This window comes from Emydura macquarii, unplaced genomic scaffold (genome assembly GCF_026122565.2).
Source record: "Emydura macquarii macquarii isolate MOO-44397 ecotype Brisbane River unplaced genomic scaffold, CSIRO-AGI_Emac_v2 contig_1790, whole genome shotgun sequence".
NCBI classification, from domain to species: Eukaryota; Metazoa; Chordata; order Testudines; family Chelidae; genus Emydura; species Emydura macquarii.
This window is the reverse complement of record NW_027131927.1, coordinates 30858772-30874775: the sequence shown is the minus strand read 5'-3', so window position 1 is coordinate 30874775 and position 16004 is coordinate 30858772. Positions and strand designations below refer to the sequence as shown.

Below are 16004 nucleotides of genomic sequence, written 5' to 3'. Positions count from 1 at the left end.
TCTGGATTTTGAAACTGTTATGATCACTTGCACTTTAGAGAATGGGCAGCTTCCCCAAAGGCTCAAAAACAAATTGGACAATCCACTGAAGGCTGGTTACAAGACAGCCCACCATTAAAAAACGTTTAAGCCCATCTCCTGTTTTATGAGGGGAAAGGGCTGACGTGTGATTTTTAACACAAGAATCGTTGGTGGGGGGGAGGGGCAATACAGCCAGGGACACGATCCCGGGGTGGAATCAGTTTGATTGTTGATCACCGTCTAAACGATTTAAGATCACAAGTCGCTGGGCGGGCCGCTCTCCCCACCCATAGACCCGTCCCCTTCTCCGGCCTAGTCTGTAATTTACACAGGACCGAGGCCAGCCCCCTTCGCTGCGGGGCACCCCTGGCTGGAGGCAAAGCGGGACAGGAGCGGGGGGCTCCCGGAGCTCGCCCTTCTGACTCATGCAGCCAAGCCAAGCGGCGCAGGCTGGATCAGGCCCCGCCCGGGAGCAGGGAGCCCCTCACCGGTGTGTAAGCCCAGGCTCGCCCCCCTGGGGAGCTAAGGCTGCGAGGTGCCAGCGCCCCCCAACCCCGCTGGGGTCAGGGTAAGCCTCCTCCAGCCCGCCCCAGCCAGCGCAGCACAGCGCGGCTTTGCAAGGCAACTAAGGCGTGTGTGTGCTGGGCAGCTCCTCCCCCTCCGCCCGCGGCGCTCCGGAGGCGGGCTCAGAGCGAGGGGCAGGCACGGCACGGCACAGCACAGCACAGGCAGAGGCAGGCCGGTCCGGCGGCAGGAAGATCCATCCTGGGTTCCTAGCCGAGGGGGGGGGGGGGGGGGGGGGCTCGAGAGCGTCTCGCGTCTCATCTCCGCCGGCGGGGACTATCCCGGGGCCGGGCTGCAGCAGCATCTGGCCGGGCGCGCGGGCGGCTGCGCGCCTCTTCCCCGCGGAGCGCTGCGGGGGTCGCCGGGTGCGTCTGGCGGCGTCTCTGAGCCGGGGCCTCCTCGATGTGCGGGAGCAGGAGGCGGGAGCTGCTTGCCCCGGCCGTCCCCGGGACTTCCTCGGCGCCCGCTCCCTGCAACCCCGAGCCGCCCTGCTGCTAGGGCTGAGGCTGCGCCGGCCGCTCAGCTCCCCTCCCCAGCAGGTCCCTCCCCGCCGGCTGGCTCCGGCTCGCCTGCCGTCCTCCCGCCCGCCCGCCGGCTCCGTTGGCTTCCACCCTGGCCGCGAGCAAAGCGTCTTCATGAGCCCAGAGGATGTCCGGGAAGCATTACAAAGGGCCTGAAGTCAGCTGCTGCATCAAGTATTTTATATTCGGCTTCAATGTCATTTTCTGGGTAAGTGGAGCGGGGTGCTGGGGGTAGGTGTCGTGCCCTCTGTGCAGCGTGGGGAAGAAAAAGCAGGAGCGGGTGAAAAATGCAACGTGCACGAGCGGTGTGTGTGTGTGTGTACATGCACACACACATTGTGTATGTGAAACGTGTGTGTTCATAATCTGTCGCCCAGTCTCCCGTCTAAGCCACATCCGTGAGGCTCCTTGAAACAACGACTTCTCCCACCTCCCTCTGAATTGCTTTTGTTGTAGGTGTGATGACGGGTGGCCCTTCTGTAATGGGAGGGGGGTAGAGAGACAGACGAGACACCCGGGCCTGGAGAATGAGTTCATCTGCACGTTGTATTGCAATCTTCCCAAGGAAAATTGGAGCTCAAGTTCTAGGAGCAGTGCAGTTTGGGAGGGTGATCGCCCAGCGACTCGTATAGCTATGGAGTGGATTGGTTGTAATTAGATATTGATGTGTAGTAATAATACTGCGATGGGGAGGGAGGAAACTGAATTACCTTCCCCCCTCCCCGAAGCCCAAGCGCTTACAATTGTTTGGTTTAGTATTTGCTTGACAGCGGCCGTGCTGCTGGTCTTGTCTTGGTTGCACCGTATCTTGTTGCATTATCTGTAGCAGATTGTGTATGGAGTAGTCAGAGCTGCATGTAACCTGCATATAACAACATGTCTAGCACGTTCTTCACATGCCTGTTTTAAACGAGACAACCATTTAACATGATGCATAATCTAAAGTCAGGTTTGATACAGCAGATGGGTTTATACGTTATTGGAAACCATAAAACATGGCCTCATCCATGTGTATATATAGTTCATTATAGCAGGAGTATTTATCTTGTATTTATAAAGCACACCTTCCCATAATTTCTTCCACTTAGCAATGATGAAGATAGACTTATTTACAGTTAACAGAGGTGCATAAAGAAGAGGTGCAGTTGGTGTGCTGGGGGGATTGTGAAAGCATGTGTGAACACAGACTCAGAATGCAGGTCTTTGGAATGTAAAGGTTGGTAAAGAAAGATTCTGGACTCCATTATTACAGATGAGGAAAACAGTTACTTTCCCCTCTTCATCTTACCACTAATACAGAGCTTCTGATTATCTTCAGCATTTAGGGAAAAAATATATCAGGACCGCAGTGTGATACGAGGTGGTCAATGACACATGATGTCTCTTTTCCTAGAAAGTAAAGATGGTGGCCTGTCAAAGATCTCTGGAAGACTGTTGTAGTTTTTAAAGTGGTCATTTTGAACAAACAAGAAATAAACCTAGATTTAATTTTTTAAACATAATCTAAAATGGTTTACATACTCATTTTATATTAATATTTACTTGTCCCTTCCTTACCTCTAGTCATACATGGTATTTCAAATCTTGTCACATGGTGTCTTGCAACAGCTGTTTCCGTTGTTTTGTTTGCTCCAGTTTTAAAGGTGTGTAGGGGTGTGTGTGTGTGTGTGTGTGTTTAATTCCTCTACCTGTGTGATGCAATAAATACATGCTTTCCAGCAGAAAACAGAAGGGTCTGCAAAACACGTGTGTACCATTCCAACAGCCTTCAGGATCAGTGGGGAGAAAGATTATTTTGATGCACTAAGAAATATTATATATAGAATAAGTGTGTTGTGTTTCTTTGCCAGCCAGCCATTTTCAATAAATGAGTCTAAGCTACTCCCCTTTGAACTGTGCTCTCCTCATCCTATAAATACTAAGTATGTGGACAGTGGGAGTTGGATCAGTGTCTTTTTCTTATGTAGGTTATATCTTTGCATGAAAAGGTCGCAGGTGGCTAACAAATTATTTACTACTTTTATGTTGGCTGAGGCTCTCACTCAAGTTTAGCTACCAAAAGGAATAGTAGAGTTCCGTGTGTCACAGTTGAATTAGTGCATCCTAAATTTCTGCAGAAGGCCTTTGGGCAGTATCGTGCAGTGGAGAGGCCATTGGACTGGGAATCAGGAAACCCGAGTTTATTCCCAGCTCTGCTGTTGGCTTGTTGTGTGGCTTCAGTATCTGAATTTCCTTATTTGCAAAAGCAGTTCATGGTACTTGCCCTCCTTCACAAAGATCCTTTGAGGGTATATAGCACTTTTCATCTATAGAGGAGCTTTGTGTTTTTATTGTACTGGCTTAATTAGTACTAGCTTTTTTTTTTTTTTAGGAAAGGCTACATTTTACATTTACCACAGTCTCAAATAATATGCAGTCATCTTCCAGAGCATGTTTAATGTAGTTTTCTTGACTTGATAGCGAACTGCTCAGTGTTCAATCACTCTGCTGAGCTGGAACTCATGGAAAAAAAAAGTAAGTCCAATTGGCTATGCAGGGAGAGCAGTAATTGAGGATAACTGCGCCCTGTAGTTGTTTTAAGAAAATTCAGATCTTTTGCTGAGAACGTTATTGTGTAAAATATTGTCTCCTTCAAATGTCTTGCATAAACCCTTCAAAAATGTGTAGTACCTTCCCAGAAACATGTAGCAAAGACCTACTATGTGCTGTTTGTATCAACATTTTAAAAAATGAAGAATACAGTACCAATACAGCTGTGCCGCTGTAAGTTTTAAGGGTAGACTAGCCATTAATCTTTTACTGCCACAGATAACCTGGCCCAAATTCTGAACTCTATGTGCATCCAACCACACTTAACTTCGGTAGAGCTGCATGGGGATAGTAACAGAACAGAATTTTGCCTTGTTTGAACATGCAGTATAAATCACAACTTTAGATACATTTGTAACTTTAGGTTAAAATGTTTTGAAAACCCAGAGTTAAAAACATTAAATTAAATACGCTAGAGGTGACTTGCAAAGGATTTTATAACATTAGGGGGGAGGGGAAGAGGGAGAGAGGAAGGAGGCTGCTTTATGATGTATAAAGGAAATTTGTTTGTTTAAATTTTTTTCCCTTCCTTGTGACTTACCTCATAGGTGAGGGGACGGTAACCTTTCAGAAGTGGCATGCCAAATTTTCATTGATTCACTCTAATTTACCAGTAATACATTTTAAAATTTATAAGGTCTCTCTATATACAGTATAATTAAACTATTGTATGTAAAGTAAATAAAATTTTTAAATGCTTAAGAAGCTTCATTTAAAATTAAATTAAAATGCATATCTTACCAGTTTAGTATGATCCTTGCACTTGCTTTTCCTTGCTGAGTTTTCCAATGTCCGGCACGTATTTGGATACTTTAAGCTGCACACATGCCTCTGAGTGATCAGTTGTTAACTGGCTCCGAGAGGGACAGAGGATTGACTTCATGTGTGAAAATACCTGTTCACACAGGTATGTGGATACAAATGCTGAAGGCATTGCAAATGCAATTTTCTTTAAACAGTTAAAATTTCACTGTCAGGGACATCCAGCAAGTTAGAATAGAAACCCCATGATCTCTCTCGGTAACTTCAAGTGCACTCTGCAGATCTCTAAACTTTGATGCCCACAATTCTGAGCTTTTTAACTCAGTGAGCTGTATTTCGAAATCCACAACACCCATCCACCGACATAAAGACAAATGCATGTTGCTTTTGTTGAAGTTTTCAGGTTTAATTAGAAAAGAAAACATTAGGCCAAACTGCCGGAAATCTTGAAATCTGTCAGAAAATTCTGATTCCAGTTCTTGCATGTACATTCCAATCTCATCGACACTGACAAGTGCAACATGTCGATAGCTCTTTTATGTGTTGGAAGTAGCATAAAGTCAAAGATCGAATATCCTGAGGAAAAACTGCTGGTTTTGCAACCAGTGCCTTCCAGGTTTCATAAAGATCCAGAACCATTTACCCTTCATCCTGGAGATGCAGGTTAAGTTCGTTTAGGTGACCAGTAACATCACTTAGGAACATAAGCTTGCACAGCCGTTTGTCATCTTCCATTTCAGGGAAGTTTTGTCCTTTTTTCGACAAAAAGGCCTTGATTGCATCAAAACAGTTTACAAACCGCACCAAAACCTTGTCACAACTTAACCACTGAATGTTGCTGTGAAGTGGAATGTCTTTATAAGCACTGTCCATCTCTTCTAGACGTGCTTGAAATTGTCTGTGAGTCAAAGCGGATTGATCAACAAGAGTATTCACAATTCACACCACTGTATTCATCACATTATTAAGCTCTGAAGTCGAAATTTTAGCACACAGGTTTTCTTGATGGATTATACAATGAAATTTGACTGTCGGGTGGCTGATTTTTATCTTCAAGTAACTTTACAAATCCCTTTTGTTTTCCGACCATGGCTGGAGCACCGTCTGTTGTCACACAAAATATTTTTCTGATGTGAATTCCTTGTTCTTCGAAATGATTTACAAAAGCTTCCGCTATATCTCCCCCCTTTATTGTGCCATGCAGGGGTTTTAGGCAACAAAGTTCCTCTCACATTTCACTGGAAGCACAATATCTTGCAACAACTGCCAAATGTGGCATATCATTTATGTCCACGCTCTCATCAAGCGTAACGCTAAATACCGCTGTATCTTTTAATGCAATAGTCTGCTTTTCGTTAATGTTTTCTTCCATTTAGCTTACGTGTCTCTAAACTGTTCTGGCAGAGACAGGAAGTTCTTTTATTCTAGTAACGATTGTGTCTTTATTTCAAATCATTGAACAAAACCTCCGAAATGCTGAGGAACTCATCTTTTATAAATTTCCCATCTGTAAATGGCTTTCCTTTTTTTGTAATGCACTGTGCAACTTTGTAACTTCCTTCTGTGGCTTGATTTTTATTTAAGCATTTAAAAACACTGCTTTTCTTCTCATATCCTGCTACTGCCCTTTTGATCGATTTAGTCTTGTCCGCTTCGTCAAGAAAGGTTTCCTTGTGCTTCATTTGAAAATGTTGATCACTTGTGTGACAAACAACACTTTCACAACAGAAAGCACAAACGGCATGGTCCTTCTTTTGAATAAATCCAAATTTGTCAGTCCAGGAAGGCTAAAAATGAACGGACATCTAACTTTGCTTTCTTAGAAGCTGACATTTTGCCAGTGGTTCCCCTCAACTTTTCAGCGAAAAAAAAATCACGACATGCGGCATGTATGTCAACCACAGTGCGCTGTTCTGCCTGTCATGATACTGATACAGCAAATCGGTGCCTAAAAATATCCCAGTAATGAATAAAACACAAGCACTAACTAATGAAATGATATACGTCTTTTGTCAATGTAACATACCTTCTTGGGATAAGTAAATGACAAAATATTTTTCCTTAGAACTTTTTGTGCTGTTAATTGGCCTAGCAGTGCAAGTGCCACTCAAAATCATCTCACGTGCCACAGGTTGCCAACCCCTGTGATAGGTACTGGGAATACCCAATTTATCCTTCAGCAAAACAAGACTTTAAAGTCTTAGAGAACTATTATGTGAGCTTGCAACACCTTAATAGATGAGGCAGGGATGTTTAAAACTTTAACGTCCTTTCTCCAAAACGTTAATTGAACACTGAAACGCAATATGAACCAAGATTTAAATAGTCAGGCTAAATATCCCGTTCCCCTGTCTGTTGCTCAGCTTTCACTTTCCAGGCCCTTGTAGGGCTTTTGCTTTCTAGGCTTTAATTTGATCAGTTCAGTGTGTGTGTTAAGACATGCACTGTCTTTTCTACATTGTACTTCCAGAATGTATGTTACCTAACACCTTCTAATAACCTTTAAATCCTAGTCTAGGCAAAACCAGTGTCTTCAGCCTCTGGAGGACCTGAATTCCTAACATTAAAATCAAAAGGGAAGTAAAATAGCTTTTTTTAAATTACCAAAAAATCTTTTAGGCCTTCTTTGTAAGTCAGAAGGAAGCCAAAAAGGACACAAGACTGACTTTCCCCTCTGCAAATCAGTTGTAAGATGTTGCATTATTTCCAAGTAAATTAAAGCTACCTTCTGCTCTTTGCATATGTATGTCTCAGGTCTGAATTTGGACCATATTCTGGTTCCATTGACCCTAAATTAAGGGAGGTACAGAGAATTTTAGCACATCAAACAGAAGCCTGTTTTTTTCTTATGATTCACCATAAATTGCAAGATGTGGTGGGATGATGATACATCAGCACATTATAAGTCATAATTTGTATTTTAATTTGCTAGGCATCTGTTAGTTTTGATAGTAACCATATGGGAGTCTAAATTGTCTTCTGAATTACAGGAAGATAGTAAAAAGACAGCTAAATACAGTGATGTAAGTGTCCTACAAGAAAAGAGTTGAAAGATGCACTGACCTGTGAGGGACAAGTAATTGACTGCTCTCTTGAATTCTGTAGATCAGTGATACCTTATTCTCAAGGTAACATAGAATCACTTCCCTATGACACCATTGTCAGAAATCAAAAAAGGAAATTTGGAAATACAATTTTTCTCTCCTCCATAAAATGAAAATTTTAATGTGAGACTGTTTTAGTGTGATCTTTAAACAGCTTCTGTAATGTTTTATCCATAGAAAGTATACTGGGAAGATAACCATCCAGTTAAGGATTAATGTATTTCAGGATGAAAATAGATGGTCAGGGTGCTCCTTCCCTCCCTCCCCACCGCCACTCTAGATTCAAATCATTTACTTCTGTTGTTGATTCGGTCATTTTGATACATTGGAGACTATTTCATAATGGAAACTACCAGATATAGAATAAAAGCTTCTCTTGGAAAAAATACATAACGGCTTTATAACTTTGATTGAAAGTTGGTGAATGCATATTGATGTACTAGATAGCTTGACATAAGCTTGTGATTCTTGAATTTCTCAAGGTCTGAGTTAGCAGATATGACCAGGTTCTGCTCTGTTACTTCTGTATTAATCTAGAATAGCTCCACTGGTTTCATTCTGTATTTACATGAGTGAATCTGAGGGAAAAATCTGGCCCCCAGAGTTCTGTAGTAGAGCAGTATTAGCACATTGGTTGTTCAAAAAGAAACATTTTGGAATGGCTTCATACCTTCTTTTCCAGCTAGGTTTTATAAATATGTTTACTGCTTATGTGCAGAAAATGAGTCTTTTTAAGCCATTCTTCACTAATCTAAAATGCCATGTTAGTTATGAACTAAAGAGAAAATTCTAAAAATTAGAACAGTTTCATTGTTTTAGTGCATATGCTTATCTTGCAATTAACTTACTGAAAATTAGCATCTAAAATGAATTCTTGTGTACTTCCTGTGTACTCGTGAACTTGGGAAATTTTTTTCTTTTCCTTGATTGATTGAGCTATTCCAGATATGCCACTAGGTGGAACTTGCCTTATTTGTTTAGATCATCCTAGCTAAACCAGAAATATTTAGGCCCTGATCCAACAAACACTTATTCATACGTGTGTAACTTCATGCACATGAGCAGTTCCATGGACTTAATTGACACTGTTCTTATGAGTAAAGTTATTTGCATACTTACTTCTTCAAAGGAGCCTCCCCTCCACCACCCTCCAGCAATTTACTTTTGTTGTAACAAAAGTATTTAATTAGAAAATATGTCCACATTCTAAAACAGCTCATTTGGACAAAAGCACATTACTGAAATTGAGCAAAAGAGAGCATATTTATATATACAAGCATACAGACATATGCATTTGCACATTGTATACACGTACACATAGAGTAAGTGAATATATATGGCAGGTAGTGGAAGAAAACAAATGGAAGCCAGGTTTTCAAGTGGAAAGCAATTAAAATATAATTCTTCCAACCATGAAGTCTAATTAGCAAATTACTATGACCTAGTAGAAGCTTTCTGTTTTGGGAATAGGAGACTGCAAGGTGGAAGTGCTAGAACATTCCTTGAAGTACTAAGCTTTTTCTTTTCAATATGCTTTACATCAAAAATCAAATACATATTCTTTGCAAGTGGAAGACTCTAGTGCATCCAGGGCCTTAAGTAGCACGAGTCCTGAAATATAATCAGCAAACTTGAATTATTATTTTCTTAAACTCTATAAGACACTATTAATAAATGGTTGATAAGTGGTAGGAAACCTGAGCTCGCAGTCAGTGAAAGAACACACAGTAAAATTCTTTAGAACTTTTTTTTTTAACTCCTTTAGGCATTGATACTGCAAATAGATCACTGCTCTAGATCCTTATGTTTATCCTATTGCCTTAGATAGGATTGTCTTTGGATGTAAGGGTCTGCATTGGTGCATTCATTTGCAGAATCATGGCTTTTAAGGTAACTGGGAGGAGGAGGGGAAAAAAGGGGAGACAACAAGCTGCCTCTTGCTGAAATGTAAACTTGGTGCCAAACATAATTTATTAGACAAGTTCTATATACCTGGAAGGAACAGTTGGTGTGTTAATAAGTATTAAATCTAGCCATTTTAATACTCTGTATTCAGTTAACTAGTCCCAGTAAAACAGGGTGATTTGCCTTAGGCATTTAAATGTAATATTTTGAGCCCAACTAAAACTGGAAAAAAAAAAATCATTTGCCCCCAAAAAAGTTGAAACCTAATTCTGCCAGGTGGGAGATTCCAGCCTTAGAATAACAATATAGTGCTGTGAAGGGTAGAATCTGCCTTTATATATAGTCTGATTGCCCAAAATATGCAATGCACTTCTTTTATAAATGGGCATTTGCCTGTCAATAGGTCTGTAATGGGTTTTGTTATGGTGTAGGCAGGAGCAAAGAGATGAGAAGCACATGTGGTAACAGAGCTTTATTAGCAATGATCCAGAAGTGACTGTCGGTATTAACTCTTGAAGTGCCTGCCAACACATCAGTACGCTTTTAAAATCTTAATGTTTTTCTTAGTTAATAAGTGTTTTTGTATCGTGAATCATGGCTAAATCCTGTTGTACCAGCTTCTCTTTCTCCACATCACATTCTGCTTTAAAAAAGAAAAAGTACTTCCCCCACTTAGTGAAGGGGGAGAAACTAAACAAGTTAATGGAGTAATGTTGTTCTTCCTTGATAACTGACTGCACTGGGTTTGGTTCCATTACTGTACATCATAGACAGCAGAAAGCCTGTTCTTCAGTGACTTGAGACACAATCTTTTCTCTTTCATTGGTCCACATAGGTCTATTCTACAAGTTTGAAAATCCCCATTTTCACAGTCAGATTTGCTGACATCTGCCCTGAATCTGGAAAAGGATCTGCCTATCTAGACTTTTATACCTATATGGAGTCCCAGTGACTTCTCTGGGACTTTGCACGGGTATAGGAGTCCATGAGGGCGGATCTCATTGCTGCGTTGGTGCTCGCTGCCCAGCTAAGTTAGTTGTTTCTATAAAATACACGTAGTTGCTCAGTAATCTCATCCCTTTTCTTGGTTTATATTAAAAAAAGTCCCTAGGACATGAAGTGTTGCCTAGGGGATAAAATCTGGGACTAACAGGGCTCTTTGGTTCTGTATCTGGCTCTGATTCAGCGTGACCTTGAATAACTCATGTCTGTCTTGACTTTCAAAGGTCCTGAGCATCTGCGGTCTCTGTGCGACTGAAGTATATAAATGAGATGAATGACAGCTAGGTAACCTCTTTTTTTTTTTTTTTTAAAAGGACATCAATTTTCACATCACAGGCTCTTCAGATAATATTTCAACTTTCTAGTCACTTTTCTCTGGACAGCATTTTAGAACAAGTATTTCAGCACACACACAGTATCTTATTCATTTATTGTTCATTTCACACAACTGGGAAGAATCAATACGCCTCTTTAAGGTATTTGAAAATCCCTTTCCTCCCACTGAAGGCTTCATAATATCATATAATACCGAAAACCACTTCAAGCAAAGTTCCTGCTGTGTGTGGTATCTCTTTCAGTAGCAAGGCCAAGAAATACAGTCAAGACGTTCTTGTGCACTTGTTCCACACGGGTTGCACTCTGTGATTCTGCTGTGAGGGTATGCATGTTGAATCCTACACATTTATTTTAGGGAAAGCTCTTTTCTGCTTTTTGTTATACTCTCACTCAAAAAACAAACAGAAAAACCAGTCAACAAGGGCTGGTGAAGAGACTCTTTCATGGAGTGTCCTCTTGAGGGGAAAACAGCAAAGAAAGGTTGGGTTAGCACTGCAAGTAGAAGGGGTCTATTGAAAACTTTGGATGGCTCATGACTGTTCCTGTCCCTTCATCTCCCTGAACATGGTGCTAATGAGCTAAATTCTGATTCCCCCCACCCCGAGCAAGCCCAAGTAAAAAGTAGTTGCAAAAAAAAAAAAAAAGTATGTGAGGATTCTAGATGGAACAAACTCCCCTTTTCAGCCATCGAGTAGAGCTTATTGCTCTCCTTGGGGTGTTGGGTGTTCTGTTTGTGTCAAAGCTTCCCCTCTGTTGTGGGGTTTTGGGGGTCAGTGGGTGCCCACTGCACATGGGTTTGTGAGCATAATATAAATGCTTAGATAAGATTTGAGTCCCCTTGTGCAGTCTCTCAACATCCTGGATACTCCCCACTCTCACACAATGGAAATGCAGCGATTCTGCTGCATTTTGGTCCTCTGTGCCTGCACAGAGAATGGAGATCAAGATTTGGGCAAAAATACTGTGGAGTAAAGTAACTCGGGCAAATCTTCCTTCCCAGCACAGAGCTCAAAGAAGCAATCTTTGTGCCGGGGTTCTTGGCATGGGCCAGGAGGGAGGGAATCCTCCACCCAAGCACTGGAGCACCTGCAAAGACAGCCATGTGGAAGGAGGTGTCTTGGCTAGATGATTCGCACCTAGGACAGGGGTTCTCACAACAAATTTTTTGGTAGCCTCAGAGTTTGGTCACCAGTCCTTGCTGGTAGTCACTCTGACAATTTTTCCTAAAATACTTATTTAACTGCAGGAGAAACAAATAATATGCACATATACATCTCTGGCAAGGGTTTTGTTATATCGCATGGTGCATATGCTGTCAGAATGCCTTTTGTGAAAACAAATACCCCTTACATCACCCCCCCAATAGATGCATGTGTTCTTTGAAATGTCATGTGAATATATGTGATTAACATTATTTTTGGCTTAGAGGACAGTGGTGGAAGAGGGGTGGCTGTCATGAAGGCACAAAGGCATGCTGGCCAACTAGAACAGTAAGGAATGAAGGAAGGCCTGCTAGGTTGATTCCAGATGTTGACTGTATCTGGCATATACTAGAATGGACAGAGTAAGTTGGAAGTGTAACCAAGAATCTGCTCGAGGTAGGAAACCAGTTTTCAGAATTGGAAAGCCTCTTCCGTTAGTGGAAATTACATGGAAATTATGTCGGTATAAATAGGGCTTGATTCTGACCTGATTTACACCAATGTAAATCAGGAGTGACTAAGGCCACTGAAGCCATTAGTTACACTGGCATGAGTTCAGAATCAGGCCCATAACATTTACTATAAAGGAAGAAAATTACTTCTTCAAAATCAGAATGCAGTTCTCCAAGGAATGGTATCACTTTCTGCATTAAAATACAACCAGATCAAGGCTTTTAGGCAGAAGGGGAAATGTCTTTGCACTAATTAGTCACTAATACAGGATGTAGTATGCCAGTTTTACTCAATATCACTTACTGTCACCACCATCCTTCCTGCACGCTAGGCTTTGGCTCTTTTTCTTCCCATCCATCCAGGGTGTTACAAAGTCATGCTACTTCCTTCCTTCATTTTTCCCCTCTAAAAAAAGGGGAGAACAGAAAAAATGACAAAAAGTAAAGGAATGGGAAGTGAGGGAAAGGATAGGAAGGAAGAGGGGTAGGGAGGGGAATGGAGAGCAACATCTGTTTCCATCTGCTAGGAATTAATCAAGGTTTCTAAAAAGATAGACCAATTTTTTACAAATTTGTCTGAGGTTTCTCTACTTTGAAAAGTTACCCATTCTTTAGCGGCTAGGTCAACTGACCTATTTCTTTGTGTGCTGGTGACCTAGCTGTGGAAATACTTTTTTTTTTTTTTCCACTCATCTCCTGCCTAGCTTACTTCAGCTGCCTCCTTTTGACCTCCTAGTTACCTATCATTACATCAGTGCCTTCCAGTTTGTCCAAAATTGAGGTGCTAAAATAATTTTCCTCACCCATCCATCTGAACATAGTTACCTCCTTGAACTCCTCCACTGGCTCCTTCTTGTCCATCAGATTGAGTTCAGTCTTTGTTCTGTATTTGAAGTCCCTGTACAAAGCCACTCTAGCTTACATCTCGTATCTCCTTATTGTGTTTCTCTCTTCAACATGTCCTCCTCCGCTCCCATCTCCTGCCTTCATCCATGCTCATTCTTACCTCATCCTCCTGATCTCTTGGCCAAATCATGAAAAACACATTCCTTCCACCCTCTTCTCATTCAAGTCCCTTATAAAGATCCCTCTTCTCCCATCCAGCCCACAAATACTAACCCACCTCAGTCTACTGTTCGTTCCATCTAAGTGAAAAGTTTGAGAGTGAAAAGGGAGGAGTACACTTAGATCAGAGTTTCCCAAACTTTTCTTGCTGTGCCCCCCTTTGGAGAGTCATGTCCTGTGAGTCCCCCCCCCACCCAGTTCAAGGAAAAGGGGGGACCCAGATTGTGCAGAGTTCAGAGCCTAGGAGGGAGAAGGAAAGGGAAATTCCCATCTGATCATCTGTTGGTTTCTTCTGAGCAGAGACTATAAATCATATTGGAGAAATGAGGACTAGTGTGAGAACACCAAACTCACTGTAACTCCACCATTTACTACCCTAATCCTTTTTCCTTTCCTAATCTTCAGTTATGTTATTTGAAGGGTAGAGGAAGAGATAGAGAAACAGTGTTTTGTTTGATTGGGTTCCTGATTAAAAATGGAGAATTCCTTATTGTCTTAGGAACAGAGTGCTTGTCCTTATATCCATCCCTGGAAATTCCTTTCTATTGTCCAGTAATATTGGCAGTGGTAATAGGGTAGTTAAGGGTGGGATTTTCAGATGTGCAGGAATGATTAGGAGCACAAAGTCCAATTGACTCATGCCCTAAAATCATTTGGGAAAGGATTTCCAAAAGCACTTATGTGTCTGGTAGATGGAGGCTCACCCCCTAATGCCTTATCTATGCTGAGCTTTCTCTTAAAATTTCCCACTGTTGTATTCCCACTGGTAGGAACTCTGGCTGTCTCTATCACTATGATGTCTAGACTTTCTTTTGAGCAGGGCTGGATGACATGGTGGTCTAAAAATGCTAGCAAGTTGTCTATGTTAGAACTCCCACGGTTCCTAGTGCTATGGTAGGAAATGTTAAGAAAAAAACTTGGAAGCAGCCTAAGGATTTAGAGAGAAGTTAGAAGAAAGATCCTCCTTTGTCTAGTCAAGCTTCACTGTGTGCTTATGCTCATTTTGTATTTGAACCCCTTCATTTGTCCCGTTGGTGTGGGAAAACGGCTGGGAAGATGCTAGTCTGCACTTTTATTTTCCACCTCTGTGTTAAGGATTTCTAGTATTTTGCTTTTTAAAAAAAGGTTAAAGGATATTTTGGGGCTGATGGAGGTAAAATAGATTTGCTTCCTGAAGCCCAGTTATTGTTCTCATGGGGCTGTGCTGCCAATGGGTAGAGGGTTAAGCAGTTACACAAGGTGGGAAAACTCAATTTCCAGGAATGTGCAGAGACAAGCTAGTGTTTGCCTATACTTACCCTTGTTTTTTTAGCTCATTAAGGTAATCTCATTATAGGAGGGATAATTACCTGCCTTCTGACTTGTGTGGATTTATCTGCACCTACAACTTGTTTCTCCTCCTCACTCAATGCAGAAACAAAAGGAGAAGAAGCATAGCCTCTTCCACTCTTTAGACTATGTGTCTTCCCCTAATGCAGCCATCAGGTTGGAAAAAATACCTAACCCTTGCTGTAGGTAGCTTCATCGTGTTTAGCTTTATAAATAAGTTGCTACAGTGATTAGGCATTCTTTATGGTGTTACGGGGTTGAAGTGAGGTAGCAGACCACTGGGTATGGAGGGATTAGAGGGTGCTTCTTATGTGCACTTCAGGAGCTCGATGTGGGAAACATCAAGTGCTTAAAGTGGAAGTTGTCAGAACGGCTTTTCCTTCTACCTCGGCACATCTCCTCAGGTCAGAGGTAGAGCTTGGGAGATTACTGCCAATTATTATTTTTCCAGTCCGATGCTTTGGAGTCTTGAGGCCAAATTCTCAGTTACATTAAAGCTGCTTTACACCACTCTACCAGTATAAAGGGACCTTAAAGTGGGGGTATATTGCATTTACACTGATAGAGTGATGTAAATGAGAACCTTGGTGTCAAAATCTGTTCTTGTGTGTGGGATTTGGCCCTTGGTCTGAGCTCTCTGGAAAAGTTGCGATGTTGGAAGGGTTTAGTCAGTCCCCACTGTAGGAAGAATGGGCTTGGGCTGTGGGTAGGTGGTGAGAAAAAGGGCTTATCCCTTTCCTGGAGGAAGTGCAGGGGAGTAAAGCTCACCGGCTCTCATCTGAAGAGCATGAGGTACCTTACTTTTTTTTAGGGAGCCCTATTCAGAAACTCAAAATAAGGGATGCTTGCCTACAGCGAATTAGCTTTGATTTCTGGTCCTGCCTCACACTGTAACTTATGTGATTGCTTTTCGTTACTGGTATCGAAGTGACACTTGGTGTGTGCTCCGATGTGCCATTATTTTTTTCCTTTGTTTGCGGAGCTCCGTGTATTTAGAAATGGAAAAAATCCCCATCTTTCTGAAAACTAAACAAACGCACGCACACACAAGGCATCTCAAAACTCACAGAAATCAAACTGCCAAGCACATTTGGGTTCTGAATAATAAACTTGCCAAAGATCAATTAAACTCCTTCCTCTTCCCTCCCCCCT

General features: G+C 41.9%; 1 protein-coding gene across 2 annotated transcripts in view; it reads left to right on the top strand.

Annotated features, from left to right (window-relative positions):
• Positions 1-824: 824 nt before the first annotated feature.
• Positions 825-16004, top strand: part of TSPAN5 (tetraspanin 5) — a 116632-nt gene continuing 101452 nt past the window's right edge. For both annotated transcript variants that reach the window (XM_067557225.1, XM_067557224.1), the window contains exon 1: positions 825-1314. In XM_067557225.1, the coding sequence (XP_067413326.1) occupies positions 1234-1314 (81 nt within the window). In that variant the 5' untranslated portion in view covers positions 825-1233. The remainder of the gene's footprint in view (positions 1315-16004) is intronic.